The 25,527-nt window shown below is 36.6% G+C and overlaps 5 protein-coding genes across 12 annotated transcripts in view; 3 read left to right on the top strand and 2 right to left on the bottom strand.

Moving 5' to 3' along the window:
• Positions 1–1,597: 1,597 nt before the first annotated feature.
• Positions 1,598–3,915, top strand: Srp68 (signal recognition particle 68). Its single transcript, XM_076327732.1, has 3 exons — positions 1,598–1,725; positions 2,058–2,395; positions 2,462–3,915. Exons 1-3 carry the CDS (start codon positions 1,632–1,634, stop codon positions 3,752–3,754), a joined length of 1,725 nt encoding a protein of 574 aa, XP_076183847.1. The 5' UTR covers positions 1,598–1,631; the 3' UTR covers positions 3,755–3,915.
• Positions 3,916–4,460: 545 nt separating this feature from the next.
• Positions 4,461–7,589, top strand: R-l (rudimentary-like). Its single transcript, XM_076304499.1, has 3 exons — positions 4,461–4,826; positions 4,930–5,413; positions 5,497–7,589. The coding sequence occupies exons 1-3, from the start codon at positions 4,665–4,667 to the stop codon at positions 6,273–6,275; spliced, it is 1,425 nt and encodes a 474-aa protein (XP_076160614.1). The 5' UTR covers positions 4,461–4,664; the 3' UTR covers positions 6,276–7,589.
• On the bottom strand, positions 5,755–8,591 carry Nubp2 (NUBP iron-sulfur cluster assembly factor 2). The gene is made up of 5 exons (XM_076304500.1): positions 8,290–8,591; positions 8,139–8,227; positions 7,718–7,939; positions 7,245–7,398; positions 5,755–7,158 (listed from the first exon to the last, which is right to left on the bottom strand). Exons 1-5 carry the CDS (start codon positions 8,398–8,400, stop codon positions 6,952–6,954), a joined length of 783 nt encoding a protein of 260 aa, XP_076160615.1. The 5' UTR covers positions 8,401–8,591; the 3' UTR covers positions 5,755–6,951.
• A 544-nt stretch (positions 8,592–9,135) lies between these two features.
• Ttc26 (tetratricopeptide repeat domain 26) lies at positions 9,136–12,330 on the top strand. Its single transcript, XM_076326826.1, has 6 exons — positions 9,136–9,721; positions 9,999–10,248; positions 10,319–10,528; positions 10,595–10,901; positions 10,979–11,219; positions 11,322–12,330. Exons 1-6 carry the CDS (start codon positions 9,363–9,365, stop codon positions 11,431–11,433), a joined length of 1,479 nt encoding a protein of 492 aa, XP_076182941.1. The 5' UTR covers positions 9,136–9,362; the 3' UTR covers positions 11,434–12,330.
• LOC143154830 (prominin-like protein) overlaps positions 11,635–25,527 on the bottom strand; it is a 71,793-nt gene continuing 57,900 nt past the window's right edge. For 2 of the 8 annotated variants that reach the window (XM_076326825.1, XM_076326821.1), the window contains 11 exons: positions 23,055–23,350; positions 22,768–22,917; positions 22,465–22,680; positions 21,836–22,388; positions 21,386–21,544; positions 21,173–21,294; positions 20,147–20,197; positions 18,897–19,058; positions 18,047–18,136; positions 16,636–16,749; positions 11,635–16,058 (listed from right to left, as the gene is read on the bottom strand). In XM_076326825.1, coding sequence (XP_076182940.1) covers positions 16,046–16,058; positions 16,636–16,749; positions 18,047–18,136; positions 18,897–19,058; positions 20,147–20,197; positions 21,173–21,294; positions 21,386–21,544; positions 21,836–22,388; positions 22,465–22,680; positions 22,768–22,917; positions 23,055–23,350 — 1,926 coding nt within the window. In that variant the 3' untranslated portion in view covers positions 11,635–16,045. Of the gene's footprint in view, positions 16,059–16,635; positions 16,750–17,330; positions 17,388–18,046; positions 18,137–18,896; positions 19,059–20,146; positions 20,198–21,172; positions 21,295–21,385; positions 21,545–21,835; positions 22,389–22,464; positions 22,681–22,767; positions 22,918–23,054; positions 23,351–25,527 lie in introns of those variants that run through there. The other 6 variants (XR_012994260.1, XR_012994261.1, XM_076326823.1 and 3 more) reach the window with 6 other exon arrangements.

Here is a 25,527-nt window from a genome sequence, read left to right as displayed (position 1 = left end):
ATTATATAATTTTGTAATATTGTAAAGTGTTAAGTATCCTCAAGTACACATTCAATTGATTTTCGATACATTTATTCAACTTATGTTTCTGCTGCCTAACTCTCTGCAATTCTATAGAACCTCTATTCAAACTAGTAAATACCTAATTTTATAACATGGCATTTTACATTACATTGTAATTTAATATAAAAAATTATGTGTACACGTAAGTATTCTGAATATAAAATGCGATAGAATAATTCTCATAAAGATTAAAGCATCCATCTGGATTGTTTGAATATAATAAATTATCGAAGACTGTGAATTCTACATGCAGTGTATAAAATAAAATACAATAAATTCAACACACCATTCAAAATATTGCAGATTCCTGGAACTGCAATGTTATTTCCAACAAATTCTACGAATTAAACTTTTCGGGAAACTTTGATCGGGAATATTTGACCGATTTTGAAACATTGGTATCAGGAGAATATGATAATCGATGAGGTATTTATATATCGCAATGTCGTAACTAATTAATGCCATTAAAAAGCATTATCTTTCTTACGTAATGCAAATCCATAAGTGCATAAATTTGCGGTGTAAAGTTGTTAAATTAAACTTTTTAGCGATATTTCATTACTGAATCGATAACGTTGGAAGTGACACGAAAAATCTGCCAAATTTCATTTATTCCCAAATTCCTATTCTGTAATATGTACTTTATATTCAAAGGATGGAATAATTAAATACATTTGAAATTTTCAACTATCTTTTAATCGATATTTAGGTCGCATAAAGGAAATAGAACTAAGGAAGGAAAAGAAAGAAAACTTCTTGTGTTATTCAAAATGAATTGAAACGTTTTAGAGTTACATTCACATTCCTATGTTTTATTAAATTCAGACTTTCATACGCCATAAGAAAATGTTTTTTACAGTATTTTGCGAGGTATTCCTTTTTCATGGATTCTTGGAAGGGATGTCACAGTAGTAATACTAAAAGACATTCAGTATTATTAAACTATATGAAAAAAGTACCAAAAAATGTATTAAAACTGAAATTAATTAATGCCAATCTAAAACTTAGAAGAACATTCTTTGTTATTGTACTCTTTATTTAACGAGTGGCCACTACAATTCATTCTAATTAAAATACCATTATTCCTTATTTTTTTTAAACCGCCACATTTTAATTAACACGTAAATAGCATAGCGATTATAAAATGTGAAATTAAAATACTTATATAAATACTAATTTTTAAATAAATTGGAGAACAAAAAGGTAAGTTAACAGGAATAATATCAAATAATATTAAGAATAATACTGTTCTAACAATATTTTAAAAACTATCAAATGTAAAGAAATAATTTGTACCATTTTTAAGAATTAAAATTTCTTTATTATAATCGTATACTTTTCCGTATATTGAAAAATTAGTAGAATGCTTTTAATACGTATTTTAAATTCACATATTACATTTCATTACTGGCGTTATAAAAAAACCATTTAGTATAGTGTATTCAAAGTGGCCGCTGTGTATTCGCGTTTATAATAGAGTGAACGCACTGCAAAGCTATAGTTACTTTGTGATTGTCGGGTTCGTGACAAAAGAGTTTAGTGAAAGTTGAATACGTGGTTGCGAAACGATGGTGGCCGAGGAAAAACTTACGGAATCGTTGAAAGAAAATCAAATTAATGATGCCACAGCGCCGAAGGAACAGAAGACGTATTCGTTGGAAAGTATCCTTTTCAAATAAAATTCCCGCACACGTCGGTAATTTTATGAATGCCATATGTCACTTTCTAACCTCTATTTGTCATGTCGCGCCCATCATTCAACAAAATCGTTACGAAACAATTTTTTTGAACGAAATTTATAATCAATTGTAATAAATCATAGAAATATTACTTCAGGAATTACAGTAATTTTTAGATTTGTTTGTATTGGTATTGACATTTTTTGTTACGTTCGTTGGATACATTGTATTATGAAAAATCGTAGTTTAATACTTTTCTCCTATGTATTTAAAAGCAATAAATGTATATGATATGACTACTTAACAACCAAACAGTTTTAAAAATAATAAAAGAGGCACAACAGCAACATGGGTTGAGACATGGAGATTACCAACGGTACCGTGGATATTGCTCAAGGAGATTAAGGCGTTTACGAAAAGTTTTAAAAGTACCACAAGGAGACAGGCGTCACTTCAAGAGAAAAGACATAATGCCTGTAATGGTTAATGATGATAAATTTTTACAAGTTCCACTGATAATGGCAGAACGCGCATGGAGTTATGCAATGCAATTGCGGCAAGAATCTAATACGGAGCCAAGGAAGAAGTTCCATTTGATTTCCAGGCTAAGAAAAGCTGCTACATATTCTCTACAGTTACAAGAATTAATAGAGGTAGGATAAATTATCTATTTTGTCCATTTGTGCAAATAGATTTCTCATGGTAAACAATTTTCACAGAACGTTAATTGTGATGCAAGAACCAAGTTGGAAGCTCAAGCATATGTGGCTTGGATACATGGATCTTTACATTTTGAGTTACAATTATGGAAGAAAGCCATGGAGAATCTAAAAAAGGCTCAGGTAGTGTATGGAAAGCTGGCCTCTGCACTACCAGAATCTGAACAAATAATGTACAACGCGCGCGTTGAGGAGCTTGCTCCTAGCCTTAGATATTGTGCCTATAACATCGGAGATACCACTGCCATAGACGACTTAATGCAAATGAGGGGTCAGCTCAGCAGTGAACTGTTAACCAACTTAGACTCCTTGATAGCACAAACACGAGTGAAACAGGAGAATGCAGAAGAAGTAACTTGGCGAGGCAAATCATGCGGTGTGGTCCCATCACGAGCAGCTGGTCTCCTAATTGCTGACTCAAGATTGAATCAAACATTAGAAAAAGCAGCCACAAATCAAGCTAAAATCGACTTATTAGAGGCACATCTAATAGACTGTAAAGATGCGATCTCAGCCGTACGTGATTTCTTCAAGATCGAACTAAAAAACAAAGATAATGACAAGCTTACATCATCACAATATTTACTCACTTACCTGCAGTATATCAGGTTGTCACGCACTCTTGAGAGAAACCTGGCTTTGATTAAAGCGGCGGAAGAATCTGCTAAGACGAAGCCACAAGATATCGTGAGACTGTATGAAGCAGCTTTGCACAATCTTGTTGAAATCTCACAGTTACAAGATGATGAGGAATTCGTGCGCGAGCAGGAAGCGAAGACGAAAGGGTACAGAGCTTTTAGGTGTTATTATATGGCTCAGTCGCTGGCGAACCTTCATCGTTGGCGGGAAGCAATGGCTCTATATCAGAGGTCTGCGCAACATGTAAAAGATGCGCTTGAGTATGGAAAAATGCTTCCAGAATCGTTAAGGGAGGCTCTTCACAAGTTGGATACCTCCATAGAGGGTGCCAAGTATGCAGCCCATGCACATAGTGTGTTAGAAGAAGGACAAGAAGAGGAACTTGGAACCAAGTATACCAAGACAAAGAAACCTTTGTACGAACGTTTGTACGAATACAGAGAGGACCCAGCGCTTCTTACAAAGCAACCTAATGTCTACAAATTACCACCATCAACACAGCCTATTCCTTGCAAGCCACTGTTCTTTGACTTGGCCTACAATATGTTTGAGTTCCCGGATTTAACCGAAAAACTTGGCGATCAGGCTAAGGAAGGGGGTCAGGCTGGCCTTACGGGATTCGTTAAATGTCTATGGGGTTGGGGCAATAAATAAAACAAGGACACTGTAACGGTAAGGCATTGGACTCTGAATATTACCACATGTGGTGTGGTAATATATTTTTACCGGTACTTAAATGCTTTGACAAAAGTCAAGTTTTCACTTATACCAACAGCAATATTGAATAATGGAAATAAAGAGATATTATTAATACATATTTGAAGTTACATTAATCTTAACTCCTCTCGTATGATTTGAAAAATTAATTTGTCTTAATTATTTTCTACACTGTTGCATTTAAGTTTTTTTCTTATTTAAAATATTTTTTTCCAGTCCGTTAAAAAGCAAAAAATAATTTTTACAATGATAGAAAAGTTTTATTGTGCATTTAATGTACAGTGAAATTTCGATTACCCGTATTTATTGATACGTTAATTCTAATTGTCCATGTGTAGTATTTGCGAAACTAAGCAAATATGCTAGGTTTTTAGTTCATATTTTGAATAAATTCGTTAATACAAATCTGTATATTAGTAATCCGTGTATTTTGTAGCCTCTTTTGGCATGGATAATTAAGATTTTATAGTATTTTGATATATTTTATGTATCTATTTTAAAAAGTACTGTTTGCAGTAAACATGTAAAAATTAAAATTTCTTATCTCGATTCAATCAGTATATCGTAGCCTTGCTCCTTATTGGTTTCCCATTCGTTACTTTTAGAAAATATATTGGTGATTATTGTGCGAATTATAAAATTCAGTTGTATATTGAATATAAAATATAACTATTTCTTAAGTATTTTAAAATTTATTTTAATATTAATTTAAAGTAAACATCTCTTAACGGTATACTTTAAAATAAAAGCACCGTATTATAAAAATACGGACTAACCTTAATTTAAAAAAATCAACACGATATCGTCATTTATTTAGAATATACGTCTGTATTAAAAACTAGTAACAATGTTCAATAATTCAAGTACTATGGATAATGAATTAAAAGAATTGGCTATCGATCTTTATGAAATCAATGCATTAAAATTTGGAGAATTTGTAACCAAAGTCGGCTTGAAAACTCCCGTATACTTCGATTTGCGGGTGATAGTTGCATATCCAAAAATAATGGTAAGTTTTTAAATTTATATAAAGTACAACCATACTGTAAATAGAGGGATATGTAAATTTTGTTTTAACATTCATCTAATGCTTACATTTATATTTTGGGTAGGCTCGTTTAGCTAAGGTATTATGGAAGTTCTCAGAAGATAGTTCAGATATATCACAAATTTGTGGCGTACCTTATACAGCTTTACCATTAGCTTCTTTGATTTCTGTTGATTCAAATATACCTATGTTGATCAAACGAAAGGAAGCAAAGGCTTATGGTACAATGAAGATGGTAGAAGGTCGATTTAAGCCAGGAGATAATTGTGTGATTATCGAGGATGTGGTCACAAGTGGTAGCAGTATTCTAGAAACTGTGCATACATTAAGAAAGGAAGGTTTAAAAGTGAAAGAAACTTTTGTGGTGATTGACAGAGAACAAGGTGGTAAAAAAAATATTGAAAATCATGGAATTAAAATGAGAAGTCTGTACACAATGACAGGACTCTTGGCGTACCTTCTAGAAACTAACAAAATTACACCAAAACTTGTGAATGATGTTACAGATTATTTGTTGAAATACCAAGCATCGATTATTTTTGTTCAAGGCAAATAGATTTTGAAATTAACAAATTAATTTTATATTATATATCATTTAAATAACTTTAATTTTTTGTCTAAAAAATTTCAGATAAACGATTAAAAACGCCATTCCATGTTCGAGCAACTAATGCTAAAAATGCAATCGCTTCTAAACTTTTCAATTTGATGGAAGCAAAACAATCTACCTTGTGTTTAGCAGCAGACTTAACCAAAAGTAATGATATTTTAGAGTTGGCCGATTTAACAGGACCGCACATTGTGGTATTCAAGACGCACATAGATATAATAGAAGATTTTACTGATGATTTTATAAAACGTTTAAAAGAATTATCTAAAAAGCACGAATTTTTATTGATGGAAGATAGAAAGTTTGCTGATATCGGTAACACGGTATCGTTACAGTATCAAAAGGGTATATATAAAATAGCGGAATGGGCGGATATTGTTACGGTACATGTAGTCACTGGTCAAAGCATTGTCGATGGCTTGAAGAATAGTTTGAAAGGTATCACAGAGCCGCGTGGTATTTTTATATTAGCCGAAATGTCTTCTAAGGGAGCTTTGACAAATGGTGATTATATACAAAATGCGATATCGATCGCACAAAGTTCGGATATGGTAAGTGGTATCGTTTGCCAGTCGAATATCTTTACAAATTTAGGACTCGTTCAATTAACACCTGGAGTAAAACTATTAAAAAGTTCTGACGATTTGGGACAACAATACAATACTCCAGAGTCTGTTGTAAATTCTGGAGCAGATTTGGCTGTTGTCGGTAGAGGTATTACCGAAGCACAAGACAAATTGACTGCGACATTGGAATATAAAAAGGAACTTTGGGCGGCTTATAAGAAACGAACAGTATGAATATGTAATTTCGATTATGTACTTTGTAATAGGTCTATATAAAAATAAGAAGAAAATATATATTTTTTATATTTCAATATGTGCGTAATAGTTAAAAGTGTAAATAATTAGATAACAACGAATTTGAAAAGACTATAAACCGAGCGATACGTAAATATACAAAGTTTTCGATGTATATACATTATACAACGGCACACTGATTTAATCACACTCTTGTACAAAAACTTTAAAATGTATCCGGACGTTTCAATCGAAACTCCCATAGGATAGACGTACACACGCACACTTTTAATATTGTAGTTTGCAAAAATTTAATTATTTATATATGTATATATAACTCGCGTAAATGCTATCATGTAAAAGTCATATTTGTACTTGTATGTACACTCTACCCATTCTGTAGTATGCTATTATGTAGATTAACCCTTTGCGATCCTATGAATTATTTTTACGTGATTTTATAGTATCGCGTATTTACCATAATATGGTGTGTGTGTATGTACACACGCGCGCATACACATGTTTTATTATATTTTTTTCAAGTTAATATTACCTATTACAAAATAATTAAAAAAAACTGTATTGGCTCGCAATGGGTTACACAGTTAAGTTTAAAATCACAAGCAAGTACTATATTTCACTGGAAATTGTATGAGTGTGACCAAAATTCTCACTCTCATGCTTCCTTGCTTTTAGTAAGTTCTTCGACTAGTTTTCGAAACACCTGTGCTACTTGGCTATCTGGTAATGTTATTAAGACACTTTGACCCGTTTCTGCTAATTTACCTATTTGTGGGTCTATAGGCACTTTTGCAAGGAATGGTACATTTACCATTTTTGAAAGAGCGATTCCTCCACCAGCAGAAAAAATATTTGTACATTCCTGAAATTGTCAGTTTTAATAACAAATTTCACAGATAATAAAAATCTTCTTTTATATTAAGTTTTAAGTATAAGTTTTTTACTAACCGAACACGAAGGACAGACAAAACCGCTCATATTCTCAATAATACCAAATATATGAATACCAGTTTTTCTACAAAATGTTACTTCCCGCAAAACATCATCTACTGCAACTGCTTGTGGAGTGGTTACTATAAGTGCACCATCACATTTAACATTCCTGTAGGATATAATTTGTTTATTAATTAAAATTGATATATATTTGCTAATGATCAAATATAATATAGTATGTTTATGATATTTACTCATGTAATACTTATTCAAGCAAAGTATGAGCTTATCTATCTTATGACTTATCTAACCACAAGTTACGTTTCATTTGAACATCATATGATTCTTAATCATAGTCACGTGTGAACAATTAAAAGCACATGATAGTACTAATACTATAGATTTACAGAACAAAATATTGCAATAATTAATTCTGTAGCAATTAATGTTACAAGAACATAGGTAAAATAGAAAATAAATAAATTTACCTTAAATTTTCCATTACTGTGATATGCTCATCTGAGGTTCCTGGTGGTGTATCGATAATCAAATAATCAATATCTTGCCAAACAACATCAGTTAAAAATTGTTTAATCATGCCAGTTTTTTTTGGACCCCTCCAAACAATACTGTCATCTTGATTTTTTAATAAAAAGCCTATTGACATGACAGCTAATTTTTGCTCTTTGTCTGCAAATACTGGTACCCACCTACAATGTTCAAATAATGATAATAAAAAAATAATGAACATCTAAGTATAATTAAATTTAGAACTCTATAAACCGAGCAATTTTTCTTCGCTAATATGAAATGTAAAAATAAAAAATCGTGCGATAGTCACTGATACAAATTTTTAAGTACAATTTAAATGCTAAAAAACAATTTCTTCATAAAAATTATTTGAAATACCCGTCAGAAGATTGATGAACATCTCTGCCTTCTAAATTTAACAAGTAAGGCACACTGGGTCCGCAAAGATCAACGTCTAGTAAACCAACCTATAAAATTTTGACATGTAGACAACTTAACCTAAAAAATGACACGACAATTGAAAACTCACTCGAAATCCTGACTCCTTGAGAGCAAGTGCCAATTGCGTGCTAATCGTAGATTTTCCAACACCACCTTTACCAGATAGCACTAATAAAGTATGCTTGACACCTTCCAACATTACGAAAATAAATCTGAAAAAACTACCGGCGATGTAACCTCCACGATGGTCGATCGCGTTCTGATTACTCTGTGTTTTTAAACACTTTCATGATTCGACTCGAAACAATCTTTGTGTAAATTTTTCAATTACGGATTGGTTCAATGAAAAATGTCTTTCAAATTTACACAAATTAGAGCAACATAATTTTTCTTAATTTGTAAACACTTTTTGCGCGCAAAATATGTACTTTTATCATTTTTAACAAAAAATTTGGGTAGTAAAAATATTTGTCAACATTAACATTTCGTTCTTCATATAAATGCTTTTTTAAAAATAAAAATAAAAGGAAAATATAGTTTAGTCTTAGGTAAAAGTGTTTAAATTTTACCGCGATTGAACTGACATCTATAGGTAGAAGATCAAAGATATTTATTTGAAATTATTAAATATAAAATATGAACTTTCTCAAGTTTCTTTGTAAAAAATTAAAAACTCACTTGCTGATTTAACAATTATTCTTTCGAGAATTAATATCTTATCGTGAACATACTATTATATCCGTTGTATTTCTATTTGCACGTGGTAATCAATAAATGCTTGTATCTATTAGCAACAGTGACTAAAAATGGTAAACATTACATTATACGTCGTATTTTCTATTCTTTATTTTATATATTTTCTCTGTATTCAAAAAATTAATTTTTTTACTCTTTTAATCTATGATATTAGTCATAGTCTTGTTGCTTAATTGATTCGTTTTTTTAATATTGCACATAAAACTCTTTTAATATTTACACAAAAACTTGCAATAGATACTTTCAAGAGCCAAACCAGCCTCTTCAGAGGGAATAAGGAAGTCTGCATCAGAAAAAAGAATCCCTAAACTAGAAGAGTTCTTAGAGAAGCGTGATTATACAGGAGCTTTAACACTGCTAGAGTTCAATAGTAGTTCGGAGAATAATTTAAATTCTGAGCTATGGATGGGCTACTGTGCTTTTCACCTAGGAGATTACAAACGTGCAGCTACAATCTACGAAAATTTGAAAAAAAAAGAACAAACACCTGTGGAATTGCCAATAAACTTGGCGTGTTGTTATTTTTATCTTGGAATGTACCCTGAGTCGCAAAAGGCTCTGGAGCATGCTCCAGATAGTAAATTGAAGAACAGACTGATATTTCATTTAGCACACAAAATGGGCAATGAATCAAAATTGATGGAGTACCATCATATGTTACAGGATGTTATAGAAGATCAGCTCAGTTTGGCATCTATTCATTACCTTAGAGCCCATTACCAAGAAGCTATTGATGTTTATAAAAAGATTTTATTAGAAAACAGGTTGTTATTAAACTACCTTTATTTTGTTTGATAAGTGGTAGAAATTGTTATAGTCTAATTCAAATGCTTGCTTAGAGACTCAGATAATAATGATTTAAGTAGACTCGATGAAAATATTCTAATCGATAGAAATTCAGATGTGCATATGATTAGAGAGCTAAAAAACACCAGGTACCCTCTTGTTTCCTTACCCTATATCCTATTATTTCCAAATTCCAAATAAAAAGATGTTTAATGTTTCTTTTCATAAGTCTTACTTGCACTTTATTTTTTGCAGAGAGTATTTTGCATTAAATGTATATGTTGCTTTGTGCTATTATAAATTAGACTACTATGATGTAGCTCAAGAAGTTCTTCAAGTTTACCTACAGAAGTATCCTGATAGCGCAATTGCCATCAATCTAAAAGCATGCAATCATTTTCGTCTTTACAATGGCAGTGCTGCACAGAATGAAATGAAACAGTTAATTGAAAAAATGTCTAGTTCTTTCAGCTTTGGTCGTGACCTTATACATCACAATACAGTTGTATATAACATTATTAAGATATATTTACTATACATAATTTAGTTCAATCATAAATGAAAGTTACTTCTAGGTATTTAAAGGTGGTGAGGGTGCACTACAAATTTTGCCCAACTTAGTGGATGTTATACCAGAGGCTCGACTTAATTTAGTAATTTATTACTTGAAACAAGACGACGTACAAGAGGCATTCGAATTAATCAAAGACCTTGAACCATCTGTTCCGCAGGAGTACATTTTAAAAGGAATAGTTAATGCAGTGATGGGACAGGAAACTAATTCTGTAAGCTACTGATAAAATCAATGTATTGGTAAACAACTGAAACAATTAAAAGTAAACTATTTTTAGCGTGATAATATAAAAACAGCTCAGCAGTACTTTCAATTAGTGGGTTCCTCTGCATCAGAATGTGATACCATACCTGGTAGGCAATGTATGGCCTCCTGTTTCTTTCTCTACCGCCAGTTCGAAGAAGTTCTAGTGTACTTAAATTCAATCAAGACTTACTTTTCCAACGAAGATAACTTTAACTTTAATTATGCCCAGGCACAAACTGCTGCAGGTTATTTTAAGGAAGCTGAGGAGGCTTTCCTAACTATACGGAATGAAAAATATAAGAATGATTATATTTATATTAGTCTTTTAGCACATTGCTGTAAGTCTTTAACCTTAATCTTTATATATAATATAAATAACAGTTACTAATATACAATGCCTATGTTTTTACTTCAGATATTATGAACAAAAAATCCCAACTAGCCTGGGACTTGTATTTAAAAATGGACACGTCTACAGAGTCATTTAACTTGCTGCAATTAATTGCGAATGATTGTTATAAAGTTGGTGAATTTTGGTATGCAGCGAAAGCTTTCGATATGTTAGAGCGTATGGATCCTAGTTCGGAGAATTGGGAAGGAAAACGCGGTGCTTGCTGTGGTATATTTCAGTACATCGTAGCTGAAAAGCAACCCAAGTAAGTCTTTTTTCCCCAGATTAACCTATTTTATAATAGTTACATGCATAGTCGTGTTTATGTGTTAGCTTGTATTTATTTCATGTATATGTTTCTTTTTAGAGAACTTTTGCCCGATATTATACAGCTTCTTAAAAACACATCGAATTCGCAAGTGGAGCAGATCATTCGAGTGATGCGTAAATGGGGTAAAGATAACCGGATTACTTGTTGATGATATGAATCGAATGGATACAGATTGGTCGTTATCGTTAATCGTTTCATCCATAAGTGGCCTTATCCTACAGCAAACAGTCGCGAAATGTTAATATGTTTTATCTATGCAACAGTCATTTATCCGAAACAAAATAGGAATTTTTTCATTGAGAACGAAAATTCAGGACAACGTTTTTCACGAAAAAAAAACCAGTGCACGGCGTTGATGATTTAATATAAAATAGATATATTTAAACTGTGATACACTCATTTTATAATAATATAATAATAATATTAATAATAATCGTAATAGCAATAATAATTAATTTTAACAAACACAATCGGTGAATCGTAAAAACACCATAGTTGATGGCATATACCACCACATTCGCATACTTGCACATTTCCGATCAAAAATTCTTCAGAACGGAACGCATTTTTGGAAGATCGCGAAGAACTGGTTCTCTCGATCCTCGCGATTTTCCAAAAAGAATTCCGATGGAATGGCTGCTGAAGTTCAGTAAAAGAAACGAAGAAGAACACTCAGCTCGAACGCCATAGGCGCTTTGAAGATTGAGCAGACAAGAGAATGTAAGGAAACTCTCGAACGATATTCTTGAAAATATAAATACCTCTACATCGAAGCCATTTGAAATTGATTAACCATCGGTAGTCCATCTGAATGTGAATCGTGTTTCATCGAACTTTATCAAAATTCTGGCATTGTTGTGAAAGATATTGACTTTATTTCTGTTGATGTGGCATTTAAAGTAAAACACCGATGTCAAATTTTAGATGGTATTTTTTATTTCTAGTATACTTTCAGGTAAGAATTGTCGGCTAGAGTTTTGCGATAATACTTACCACGAAAATCTTGTCTCGTCGAGAAGGAAGAAATCGAATTTTAAAAGCATTAGTGCCGTTCTCCCTCGACGGAACTACTTACAATTTTGTGTCAATTTTCGAGAAGTCGGACTATCGATGGATGAACCATGATCGTGAACAGCGTAGCCAGAAAAATATACTGAAAACTATACGTAAGGAGTGGGGGAAGGCAGTATGGGCAGAGAAGGAGAAGTACGGATGTAACTATTATATTGGTATACCCGGTATAAGATGTAAGGGTATACCTAACTACAATAAAATAAAAACACCCGTTACTTCTTCTATTCCGCCCATGCTGTCTTCCCCTATTCCTTACACACGAGATTTAGCTTATTTTTTGGTTACGCTGATCGCAAGGGCCTTAAGAAACATCAACTTATTTTTTGTCGTTTCGTATAGAAGGCAGTAAAAAGAGTCTTCCTTCTTTCCAGCGGTTGACAATTCCCGTATGTCTTAGCTTTACTCAGAGAAGGAGTGCCTCAGTACCGAATTATCGCTACGCTTTCGATATAAAAATAGCACCAAAAAAGTGTCTCGTGGTGCCTTTTAGGAGGCACACGAAATTTCGATTACCATCGTTCGTGTCGATGCGTTTCACACGAATTTTCACACGGCACTCGTTCTCCGGCCTTTGCCACGCACTATATAATACGTGGTTAATATACATAGTCCACCGGATAAAAGAGCTTTACGAGTTCACATACAGTAATTCTCGATCGTTACGTCTCCGTAGCTTCTTTTTACAAAACGAAACAGAAAAGAACAAACATCACAGTTCTCCGGTTCTCCGTACATACGATGACGACGACGATGATATCTGTGTCCGTTGAACGTCGACATTACGCTAAAAACGTAGCTTAATTTCCACTATGCTAAACGTGTATGTAGATACGGTAATGATAGAGCGGAAATCGTCTTTTCTCCTCTCGCCAAGTTCCTTCTCTCGTCTTTTCTCATCTTACCGAACAGTCAGTCATTCAGAGGTATGTGTCCCTTTCACGCTATCCTCACTTATTCCCTCCTATCATGCTCTGTTCTATTTTCACTTTTTAAAAAAGATTTCAATGATTCTGTGCTCCCACTTTCTCACGTGTCGATACAATACGAGGAAAGTACTTTTTTTTTTATTATTATTTTTATCATTTTTTTGCCGATTTTTCCCTCTTTTTTTTTGGCAATCTGCTATCAGTCGATCGGAGACCGTAGCATGGGCGGCGTAATCTACCGTACAATGTTAAGTTTAAAATTCGCTGCTTGTGCGGCAACGACTGTCTGAAACAGGTTTTCTATGGTAATGCAACATCCTGTCGTTTTTATGGGCTACGACAGATAACGTAATATGGTTCGACGATAACGTTTAAAAACATCGTCGAATTTTGACCATCGATCCAGAGGTCTCAGACACCAAATGGTAGAAGTCCGGTTCACTGTCAGATTTTCGATATTCCAGAATCCCTACGGTTAAACGTAAACTCGTTTCGTTGGCATCAATATTTGCAATCGACTCGTAACATTATATTCGAACAGAAAATGTCTGATTCCTCAGTGTGTCTCTGTAGGACTCGTACGAGGTGACGTCTGGACCCCTAAAACATCTAAATTTAAAACTTTTAAACATCTACGTGCTATTAGCCCTTTGCAGCTCTCTGTGTGAAGCAAGTTGGTGCGGTCAAGTTCGTTCTGTGAGAGTCGCGCGATCGTCTTACTATCGAATTCGCTTACGTCTGTTGAAAGAACAAGGTTGTTGGTTACACTGCGAACAGTCTCTTTTTCACCACTCGGGGGGACCTTTCGTACCGTCCCACGAACAGAGACTACTTAAAAACGAAAGTACTTCCTCGTCGCACCAGCAGACAGACGTTCTCCCTTGTGTCGGGATACTGTACTCGGACGTTGCATTCACTTGTCGGTGGTGTGTTCGTGCATCGCGTAGACTAACGATAACGTGTACAACCATCTATGCGACGCGCGAACATCCCTGTAGGAGCTTAGATTGGTAAATTACACGGTAAAGTTTAATAGTAAGAAAAAACGTCTACTTAAAGAACCATGTACATAGAGTATTTTGTAGCGACGACCTTTTCCAGAGAAACTAGCTCCCACTGTCGGAGAACCATCGGTTCAAATCACGGCGTGGTGGAAATTAGTTTCAGGACTCTGTTATCCCTACGAACGATTCGGGGAAAGGTCGAGGGCAGTGAGAACCGTGGTATTTGAACCGGTGACCCGTGCACGTTCGAACACCACGGACCACGCGCGAAGAACGTCGTTTGGCATTTAAATATGGCGTTGTTCAGTGCTCGAGATTTGCGAAGCATCGACGAACGTTTCGCGAAACATTTTCAACGGAAGCCGCGGCGCGACTGACGCGATCCATGCAACCCGACTCGGTACAAGACTCGGCAATGTCGTTCAGAGCGAAACAGAATTTCACGAACAGAATCTCTTAACAATAGACTTAAAGCTAACCTCGCACTCATAACGCGCTGGGTTTCTAATCGCTCGGTGTAAACCCTTTGCCGATGGCTATCCTTTGTTCTAAGCACGACGTGGAAACCTCTAAGAAGGTCGAAGATTCATCACATAGTATCCAGTTAACCTAGAGAAATAAATTGGTCCATGCAAAGGGCCGACACTTTACAAAGCGGAATCATTGTGATCCTAAAACAACCAACGCGGAAACGTTCATTCCGCGTCGAGCCGATCGCACGCGGTTCCTGCAACGACGGCTCACTGACGTCTCGGCGTAAAGTCGTTTGTCATCGTCGTTATATTCCGTGCACTTGTTGTTCCGGTAGGCAGTTCGCGTAAAAGACAGTGAAGAGGACAATTCATAAGACACAAGCGGCTGAATATACACACGTTCGCTACTTTCTGAACACACGGGTTGTCCGATGAAAGAGAAGCAGTACACGCCAGTGGGTTGGTAAGGGAGGCACGATAAAGAACTTTCATTAATACTGGTTAATGCAGACGATGATTTCAATCCTGTGCGTTAGGAACTAAGCGCCAAAAGGTGTACCGAGGGTCTCGGTAAAAATTTCCTCGTGAACCTTTCGAATACTTCTTAAAAAGGAAACCAAAAATGAGATGAGACAAAGATCGACGCGTCTTCGGGAATTACCAGTCAACGATCGGAACCGTGTAGTACGTGTAAGAACTTGAAGACGGGTCGTGAATTAACGAGCAGAACACTTGGTCGTAATGGCAATTGACGGAAGAAAGATTAAATGCTGAAGAGAACGGGCGATAAACGATCAGTCGTGTGATGAAATCGATTGTCCAACGATTAATACAGCGCAAACGATGTAAATCATCGCTCCATTATGATTTGTCTGTCGTAATTAAAATGAAACCGGTAAAGGGAAACGGAAGAAAAGGTTGCAACACGAACGATATTGTTCTCGATTTGCGGAACCATTTCGTGCAACGTGAACGTTTCTCTCGTGGCGCGCTCGGTGTTTAAATAATATTAAAGTTAAACGAATCGCACACATAGATCACACTACTCGCGCTCGCCGAAGGGTTCCATTTAGCCTACCTCAGTCTGTATCAAACTTGGTCTTTAATTGATTTCGCCGTTCGCACGGTCCGTGGCACGCTCATGAGGAACGCTGCGATTAAACATAGTCTCGCTTGCATCCAAATTTTTCTTTCTTTTTGAGCGTCCTTCTGTAACTGCGGGTGAGACTATGAGTAGCTACGCTACTCAGCGCTACCTTTGTGCATGCCACGGCACTTGTTTCCTAATTTCTGTCTCTGAAAAATATCGTACAAACACTTCAGTATACAGGACATTTGAAACAATATTCTAACTATTCTATAAATAGTTCAAACCAAGGATCGGAAGAAACGGTTCGTTCTCTTTACATAATTCTATTAGAACTTGTAGTTTTCGTTCAAAAAAATATTCCTCCTTGTGGCAATCTTATGGAAGAAAATGTTTACGACAACAAGCAATTAATAGTTTCATAAGTAGTATCGAATAGAAAAGAGAACTTGTCATCGATGGCTATGATGCAGAAGGTATATTGTAAAAATTATGTTTACATTTGGTAATAGAATAAGTGTTATATACGAATAGCATTGTATTCTAATAGTAATAGTATTATATGACTTATATTTATCCATTCGTTTGTTTGTAACAAGAATTATTATATGGAAGATGCCTTGAAAATTTTTCTTGAAAACATTATATCCACCAATGATTTAAAAAATCGTTCCATTTAAGTTGAACAATCGGAACCTATTAAAACAGTTCCATAACCGTTTCGAACCTTGCTTTGAACACGTCACTCTGGACTGTACAATAATTTCAAGATCTTCAAAGACTTACCCTGGCCCAGGATAATAGTAGGGAGGTGGTCGTTCGTATTCTGTACTCAGCGGCGGAGGAGCCGCAGCAGCTGGCTGGTACCTAGGAGGACCACCATTAGGGAAGTCCCAATTTCTGCAACCAACACCAGTAACAATTAACAAACCAAGAAACACATCTCCTTCGTACAACTTACACTCTATTCTTCGTCAGATGTATTGAAGAAGGAACAAAATACGAAAATGAAAAAAATAGTACAAGAGAAAATTCTTCAACATTGAACGAACGTGTCTTTGCCACAGCGTATGCCTTAGCGAACGAACGAATTGACGAAGCTGCTGAAGCAAAAACAAAGTAATCTCTGTATATGTGACTTCCTTTGTAAAAATGGTGACTCGAACTCGAGACTCGAACACATGCTCTCTAAAGATCCTGCATTGTCTAACACAACTGATATCTGCGACGGCGTGTAGGACAACTGTTGATGCCACCCGAATTTCTTCGCGTTCAACGAACCCGATTCGCAAAAGCTCTAGCGAAGCTATTTTGCCTGCGACGCAAACGAGCCGAATAAATAAAAAAAATAAAATTAAAAAAAAAAAAAAAAAATAAAAAAATAAAACAAAAGTATTAAAAAAAAAAAAAAACAAAAATATAGGAACCAAGGAAAACGAAGTACGGAGACATATTTGATAACAATCTGTCTTGCGACTTACGTGCAGAGGCGTATCGAGAGACGCGGGAAGTTGCCCCCCCGCAAGGTTCCCACTCACCTGGAAATAACCGGGAGAAAAAGCGTGACCAACGGGGTTGCATGAGTTGTACGGACGGGATCAAGTGGTAACAACGATAATCTAAATCTGATCCACCCTGTTGAACCGTTTATTGATAAAAATAAAACAAAAAATACGCGCCTGATACTTTTTGATGCTTCACAAGTTTATGCTTTGATCAAGAAAAGAAAGTTCGTTTCCGGTATGTTCTTTGGTAAATATCAAAGAAATTCAATGGAATTTGTTTGAACCCTTTTGCAAAGTCTTCTGTAAACCACAACCGTAATGTTGACGTTGAATAAAAGGAACGACTATTGAACGTAAGAGGTTATTTGTAGCAACTGTTTCAACTCCAAGGATCTAACTGACTCGACTCGAGTGTACAAATACATATTGAACTTGATCCCGTCCTTGATTAAGTTCAGCGTGTTAGAGAAACGTAGGAACGAGATACAGAAAGAACATTCGCGCGATGAGTGGGAACCCTGCTCACCGATGAAGTGAAAGAAACATTAAATGGGGATGAACTGTACGATGGTGAGATTAAGTACCGGTGTGTCAGAAACTGAGCGACATCCCCGTCAAATAAAAGAAGGCAAAAAACAGTTACAGAAAGCTAAATTTAAAGATTGACGCTCCGAAAGTAATGCAAGACTTACTGCGATTTTATCGATATGCAAAAGACTTTATTGTGAGGTTCTGTTTCGGAGGGGATGGAAGGTTTGTGGCTTCGCCACTTGGGGGTGGAACTGCAAAACAAACCAGAGATGAACTAGTGAATCGAGGAAACGATGGAAAATTCCAGAATTGTTCAAGAGTGCGATTGACACCGTGCTGTTTGGTCGGTGTTCCCTCACGAGAATCAACCCTGAGGCTTTTAGAACCACCAAGGACGTATTCTATGTTCCGCTAGATCAACAAGAGCTTCTCCCAAAGAATAATAGACGATAATCAAAGTAAGATGATCAGAGAAAAAACGGACTCTTAATAGAACAGGATAACTCTTTGCCGAAAAAGAAAGAAAATTATTATATATTGTATGTAATCACTAGACTGCAGATTTTATGCATTCATTGTGTATGTTAATATAAGAAACACAAGCAACATCTATGCAGAATATATTTCATTGAGAGGTGTATCAATATTAATGTAATGTAAGAGGTATGTAATGTTAATGTATATAGTCTTCAAATTATTAGATGTGATCTAAGATTGATTGTAACGTTTTAACAAGTTCAATCTTCAATAGCTACACAGTTGCTACGTTAGTAGTACAATTACACAATTGAATAGAGTACAACAGTACAACTATACAATTGAATAGAGTAGATGTATATGCCGGTTAGTTGTACAACCAATGCAGCAACAATTACCAGAGAAAAGGTTCGTGTCAAGTTGTTCAGAATCATGTGCAATCTTTATCGTAAAATTATGCTTTGATCTTGAATTATCCTGTCCTGTGAGAGGTCTCCGTTTCATGGAATGCAAACGACTCGTTTGGATACTTACTTCGGCGCTAAATCAGAGTATCTGGAGTCATGATGGGACGTGCTCTGATGCGCGTCAGACATCCTTTCTCGCTCGTTGTAACCGACCGCAGGACCGTCATAGCTCTCCACATACGCCGACTGATGATGTCTATTGTGAGACACATACTTCTTGTCGTGACCACTGCAACCAAAAAGTACGTTTCAATCCCGTGAATCACGGTCCGCCTCGGTACTCGTCATGCGAGTTAGAGTCAGTGTACTGTAATTAATGTCCTAAGTAGCTTGGCACGCGTCAAAGATCAGCCTCCACGCCATCGAGGTCTGTACTGTTTTGCGTGTTCAAGACAGAGAATTCGGAAGCTGTTCTTTGTAAAAAGCGCTGGGAAGGCAATACATGAGCATCAGTACTTGTAGTGCTGATTAACACCTTCTGGACCGATAACGAGGCAAAACGTCGTTGATCGATCATTGACTCGAAGCCTCGTTTACCGATTTTCGAATAACATGGCCGAGAAGGTGTTAAAAGCGTAAATCAAATAGCAGACAATTGACTACAAACTATAAAACGTCTAAGTAGTTGAGACGATACTGTAGGATCCGTGGTAGAGAAATCTGCTACAAATTGACCCGAATCCCTCGAATTCTTCTTTATAGACCATTTTGGTGCCGTAATCCAAAATTGATGGCAAGAAGAATCTCTAAGGTCTGCTCAGGAGCAGATTAATTATTAGTACGAGTAACGTAATATATAATCAATTTGGATATTCCGCAACTGGAACATTTTCTGTATACGTTCGAGCGAAAAGTATAGAAAAATAAATTTGAGCGACTTTCTCAATCGAAAGAACGGACACCAATGGGCAAATTCGATCTTCATTGTTCAAAATATCATCTATCTGTGTTTCTACGAACGAGGGTTAAATACTTTTCGATCCTCGTTTATCAGTGTTGTTCAGTTTCTCTACGATTGTCCCTTGGAGGAGACACCCCTGATCCCATAATATCTCGTTTAGAGTGCTCGTCGCGTTAGAGCTAAAGGGTGTTACATGCCGTCAGAGGGAATGCCGAGTCTAACGGATCGGTTTACGTGAGCTCTTCAGATACTCTATGTCTCTACGACCATGAGGAAATCTGGAGTTGGATTGTAAAGAGCACCGGGCGGTGTAATAATTACGTTGAGTTCTCAGTGTTAAGAACGGACGTGTACATGCAATTCGAGCAACAGAATTAAACATGCGAGCAACTTGGCTTTTGTCGTTGTATACTTACTGAGCAAGGGGTATGTTATCCCTGTCTGCGTACGCGTCATACAAATATTCACTGGAACGGAGCGTGTTAGTTAGCGGTTAGATTCCAACAACCATTCCACACATTAGACAGCTACTTTTAAACTTAATGTAAACTACTGCATCGAGAGTGGGAAAGGATTCGGTGGTTTGTGTTCGGTTTTGCTTGATCAAAATTGATACTAGACGTGTTTTAAGAGTTCAATTCGATGGGAACGGAAGAAGCAGCACTTCGTAGAAAGTATCAGACGACCGAATCCCTGCCGCGGTGAACGTATCGCGCCAGACGTTCTAACGCCCACTTACACAGAATATATACTGCGCGATCTCGCGAGACGAGTACAATCGACACGATGAATTTTTAATTAATAGCACCCGGACACACCGAGTGGATGAAAACCGAAAGTGTGTATAGGCAGTCGCGCGGCACTTGTTAGGGGTACACGAGTGACTGCTCGGGATAATTGGAAAATGCGACTTCGAGACTCGCTAATGAAACAGTAGAATGACTCATGCCGTCTAGAAAATGAAAGATATTACAAGCGCGAGTAAGTGCATGCTATGAGTGTATGGAAGCTCGATTAACTACCAGATCGCGACAGAAGACTCAACAGTTTCTACGTGAAGGGTGCTCAGAATTTGCTGGCGAGAAATTAGCGAAGAAATTATAAAAGCGATTGTTTCCGAGTGGACGTAATGAGTAATCAGAGGACGAGTATCTTTTGTTCTCAGTGTTCCTGAATTTCCACGATGACAAAAGTGTCGTTTTCGATTTTTATCCTAACTCGACTCTTTGAAAACTTGCAACGACGTATCACTTTCTTTGAAATTTGTATTTTTTAGCTTTTAACATCACGAGCGATATTCATTGATACGAATTTCATGGCAAAGGAGACGTTGATTGTTTTATGATTGACATGCACCAGATATCTAATTGTGTCTTGGGAACATCTAAATACCACTTGGCTTATTTGTTGGATTAAGCGACGCGGAAATGACAGAAACTTACGCTTCGACTAGAGGTCCTGGGTACGGGTCCGATTTCTGATATAGCTCGCTCAGTTTCACGCACAGCACTATGGTCGGAATGAAGAGAATTAAACACCAGCCGACGCTCGCCCAGAAACCGTTCTATACATCACCAACAAACAGATATAAACATCATGGTATCTTGTATTGCCGTAGACTACATACAAGAAGATTTGTTTAGCGGTACACTCACAAATGGATCCAGAATCTTGTTGCATCCGGCGACTAGCGCAGCGTTGTACGCGTTCGAAACGGGACCACATAGTCCAACATCTTTTAGAGCCTTGTCGATGACATGGTCGAGGAAATTATCAACTTGAAAGAGCAAAGCGTTTCCGAACCTGGTTGCTAGCTACAAAAACAAATAGTCGATTACCCTTAGTTTCGTTTAATCCTTTAACCGGGAAATCATTTTTATCTCTCCCCCAGTAGTTCAGTAGTTACAATTTAATGAAGAAAATTTAGGACTATTTATCAAACAGCTATAAAATTTAGCAAAATTTGAAATTTAACTCCAAAATGTCAGCACCATGACATGGAACGAACCCTCGGTCTGATCATTTCTAAACGAATTGTTACAAGTCTGGGTCTTATCGCTAAGCTACGTACACTATTCTCAAAAATTGACGAATGGCATAATTACATATTGAACGTATTCCGGCCCGTCTTTGTTCAGGAACTGCTGTGCATTCGTAACTTCGTTGACGAGTTCGTGAATGGCTTCCGCCATCGAGCTGTGATTGAATTTAATATTCTCTTGTAGCGTTAACGCCTTCTCGCTCAATTGCTCGCTGAGCGTTGCCATCGGTATCACCAGGTCCCTGTGAGAGCGTTCCAGATCGTCCGCGTTCTTCTCCAGGTGTTTGCGAATGTCTTGGTCCGGAGGCAGTTTGTCCGACACTTCCCGCAACTGTCTTGCCAAATGCTCGAGATTTATATTGGTGATGTTGTCGGCGAGAATTTCGGCGTATTGGTAGAACTTGATGTCACTGAGCCCGCTCTGCGCGAGATCATTCAGCTTCGTTTTGGCACTGTCCGTGAGAATTACCACGTCCGGTGACAGATTAATTTTGCGACGCAATTGCTGGATAGTGTTGTTGATGTCGTAACGGCCGGTGTACTTGCGCAACGTCTTCAAGTTAAAGAGATACTCCAGCCGTAGCACTTCGTACAGCGACTTGTTCTGATGGCAGCTTCTGTGGTGGGTTGAAAAGCAAATATTGTCTCACCGGCGGATTCCAATCCCTGGATCCTCAATCGCGTGACACTTACGTAATTATGTAACTCATGTTCACGTCGGCATTGGGGTTCTGGGGGTAGAGGAGCTTCTTGATCTGAACAACATCGTCGATCATAGAAAACATTCTGTTGTCCTTAGGATTCATTAGTGGTTCACAGACTGCTCGTTGAACCATGACACCGGTAACCATGTGAGCCACGGTGATCACCATTAGGACGCTCGTTAGGAGAAAAATAATCCAAACAGCCCTGAAGAAATTCGTACATCGTTTACTCCGTCTAACTTACCATTTCTCCACTGTAACGATTCGCTTGAAATATATGTTTAGAGCTTACATCATCAGAAACCGTGCACCGGATCCTTTGTTGCAGCAGTCATCACCGTAGCCATCAGGACGTTTTCCACAAATTCCACAGAATAGGCCAAATGTCAAACACATCAGAACGGTCAACACAATTCCAGATATACCAAGGCCAAGATAGTACCTAGAAGACCAAGGAGTTAATTAATTAGCGAAATATCAAAACTTGACAATGAAAATTCCAATAACTCGAGTACAATTGTATATTTTTTTCTTCAAAAATCTTAATAGCTTTCCAAGAGGAGTAATTAAGAAGTTTACCTGTACGGTGAGTACTGTTCAATGTGTTTTTGAGCAACATCTATATGCTGGATGGAAACCTCGTCTATATCATTGCTTAATCTGTCAATGAGGGCTGTTATGTTGCTTGCAATATTTTGCGAGTAGTCACCAAACCTTCTGATACTTCTACTGACCACAGGAATGGTCTGGTTCACCGCGTGCTGAATGTCCTTTTGTATTTTTAGAAACGACTCCTTACCCTGGCTGACCTCCGACACAATGTTGCTTTTCATCAACATGGTGATATTGTACAAGGCAGAGGTAACGTTCGGCAACTGAAAGAATCACATCAATTAATCGCAAACTGTCGGTGCGTGAACAGTTACGTTTACCAGAAAAGATGTGAAAATTCTCTGTTAAAAGAATGCAGAAGAGTCAAAGGTATTTTGTTATGAAAGTTTCAATGTCATGCTCGAGGTCTTTCTAAGTCAACATTTCCCTACGCACGAAGAAATTAGAAAAGTCATGACAGTGTCTCGTGAGAAGTGCGTTGAAATGTATGAACTGTTTTTATCTTTTTTCTTTTTTTTTTTTTTTTTATATTGTATATCGTATAATTCATGAAATGCAAAATGTGCCGAGCTGAACACAAAGTGCAGGAGAAACTAGTTTCAAGACGCGTTCCGCCGGTATTCAATACAGATGCAGAGCAAACTCAATTTGTGCGCTTTATTAATTAAACTGTGCAAAGTGAAGGACTGGTTTCATTCGTATTCAACGCTTCTCTCGGTCACACAGATTTCTGTCAACTAAAGGGGAAACCATTAATTTCGCGTCACCTCCCTTGGATGCACGTTCACACGTTCTACGCGTTATAGATGCGCAGAATTCATTATATCGTCGGCGCGATTCTAATCTTCCAAAATCTCTCCTACACTATTCTAATTTATACTTCGTACAGCAAGAGCTTGGAAAATGTTAAACAAAATTACGTGACTGCGGCAGACTCTCATTGGTTCACGGTGATTCTGGCCAGGAGTCTGACGTAGGTCTGATACATAGTGGGTCGAGAAATCATCTTGGGAATCTTATGTGCTTCTAGCATCCACTCTTCTCATATCAACCTTTATACTGTAGAACTGTAAAACGGAAAACTGCTATTTATCTACATAAATCGTAACTTGCATAAATTTTACTGTATTTGTATCTATTTGAGGCACAGCTCTCTTTGGTTTCGTGTCTGCCCAAAGTTACATGGTGTTATTTAAAACCTTCCGGGCCCTCGTTGGACTGTAAAATATATACGTATGCGCGACAAATCGTAAAAATCGCTATAAAATAAACGGTACCCTTTTACAGCACATTTTGTTTGTGCCAATTGGGATCATAAAACTATCAAAAAATTGTAATGTTTAAAATATCTTCGTAAAATAACATTAAAGGTTTAGTATATTGATTAAAAAAGGAAAATGTCCAATCTGTACCGAAAAGAAATGTTACGACTATATAAAAAAAAAAAGGACAATAATAGAAAGGAAAGAAACTCCCGAATAACAATAATTATTTTTGTGATGTGTAATTAAAATATTTATCTTATTAAATACTGTTTCTTTACTAGTGCATTATAACGTTACAACTTAATTTTCTCGATAAATTTGTTTTGTAATATTCCTCGTTTCTCCCCATACTCTTCGATATTAGCTACATGTTTTCTTGGAATAAAATTAAATATTTAATAAATAATGGTTTCATTCCCGAGTCGATAACCCATTTTAAACTGTAGACATTATGCACTATTGGCAAAGTATTCTTATTTTGTAGCAATTTATACGATTTGTAGAGAAGTTAAATGATCAGGAGGTTAGAATGAATAGCTCGGTTGTACGGTCGGTGGTATAATGAATTCTGCGCATTCATGTTGCGCAGCTGACCGTGGCGCGTAACGTGGAGGAGGAATAGCGAATGAACTTGGTCGTTTGCCCCTTAGCTGGCAGAAATCCGTGTCACCGGGTATACTGTTGCGCCGTTTGTCGCTGAAGAGAAAAATGCAACTTTCCTTTCCCGAATTACTCGAACAATATATGTTGTTCCACCCTTTTGCCCACTCTAAACATCACACTTAACAGACGTTTTCAATTAACGACACACATATCGAACGGTACACAGAATCGAAAATCTACATGCTTTGGCTTACAACTTACAGACTGAAGCTATTGTGGCGAGCATGGAATCAGACAAATTTATACAGTAATTCTGTTCGTAAACCAATGGTTGCACATTCATAATGCTAAGTAAAAAACGGCTTATATTTATTATTTTCGTTTGTGAATGAGAATCATATTATAATATAAGCAATTTATATCACAGACAGGACGATAATTATTTTTACAAATCGACGTCCTCTTGAAAGAAAATTTTTACTTTACATTTTATTTGTCTTCTAGTAAAAAAGGAAATAAATGAACAAATTCTTCAAGTCTCAAGAATATATACCAATTTTCCATTGGCCTAC

This window comes from Ptiloglossa arizonensis, chromosome 2 (assembly GCF_051014685.1).
Source record: "Ptiloglossa arizonensis isolate GNS036 chromosome 2, iyPtiAriz1_principal, whole genome shotgun sequence".
Classification (NCBI taxonomy): Eukaryota; Metazoa; Arthropoda; class Insecta; order Hymenoptera; family Colletidae; genus Ptiloglossa; species Ptiloglossa arizonensis.
The sequence above is the reverse complement of the archived record's forward strand: the minus strand, read 5'-3'. Positions and strand labels throughout refer to the sequence as shown.

Coding starts and splice junctions, on each gene's coding strand:
- Ttc26 (XM_076326826.1), top strand. CDS start 9,363: ATGGGCTACTGTGCTTTTCACCTAGGAGATTACAAACGTGCAGCTACA. Junction 9,722..9,998: donor AAGATTTTATTAGAAAACAG/GTTGTTATTAAA, acceptor TATTTTTTGCAG/AGAGTATTTTGCATTAAATG. Junction 10,902..10,978: donor TAGTCTTTTAGCACATTGCT/GTAAGTCTTTAA, acceptor TTTTTACTTCAG/ATATTATGAACAAAAAATCC.
- Nubp2 (XM_076304500.1), bottom strand. CDS start 8,400: ATGTTGGAAGGTGTCAAGCATACTTTATTAGTGCTATCTGGTAAAGGT. Junction 7,940..8,138: donor GTTCATCAATCTTCTGACGG/GTATTTCAAATA, acceptor TGAACATTGTAG/GTGGGTACCAGTATTTGCAG. Junction 7,399..7,717: donor ACAGTAATGGAAAATTTAAG/GTAAATTTATTT, acceptor TATATCCTACAG/GAATGTTAAATGTGATGGTG.
- R-l (XM_076304499.1), top strand. CDS start 4,665: ATGTTCAATAATTCAAGTACTATGGATAATGAATTAAAAGAATTGGCT. Junction 4,827..4,929: donor TTGCATATCCAAAAATAATG/GTAAGTTTTTAA, acceptor TATTTTGGGTAG/GCTCGTTTAGCTAAGGTATT. Junction 5,414..5,496: donor ATCGATTATTTTTGTTCAAG/GCAAATAGATTT, acceptor AAAAAATTTCAG/ATAAACGATTAAAAACGCCA.
- Srp68 (XM_076327732.1), top strand. CDS start 1,632: ATGGTGGCCGAGGAAAAACTTACGGAATCGTTGAAAGAAAATCAAATT. Junction 1,726..2,057: donor GAAGACGTATTCGTTGGAAA/GTATCCTTTTCA, acceptor ACAACCAAACAG/TTTTAAAAATAATAAAAGAG. Junction 2,396..2,461: donor AGTTACAAGAATTAATAGAG/GTAGGATAAATT, acceptor CAATTTTCACAG/AACGTTAATTGTGATGCAAG.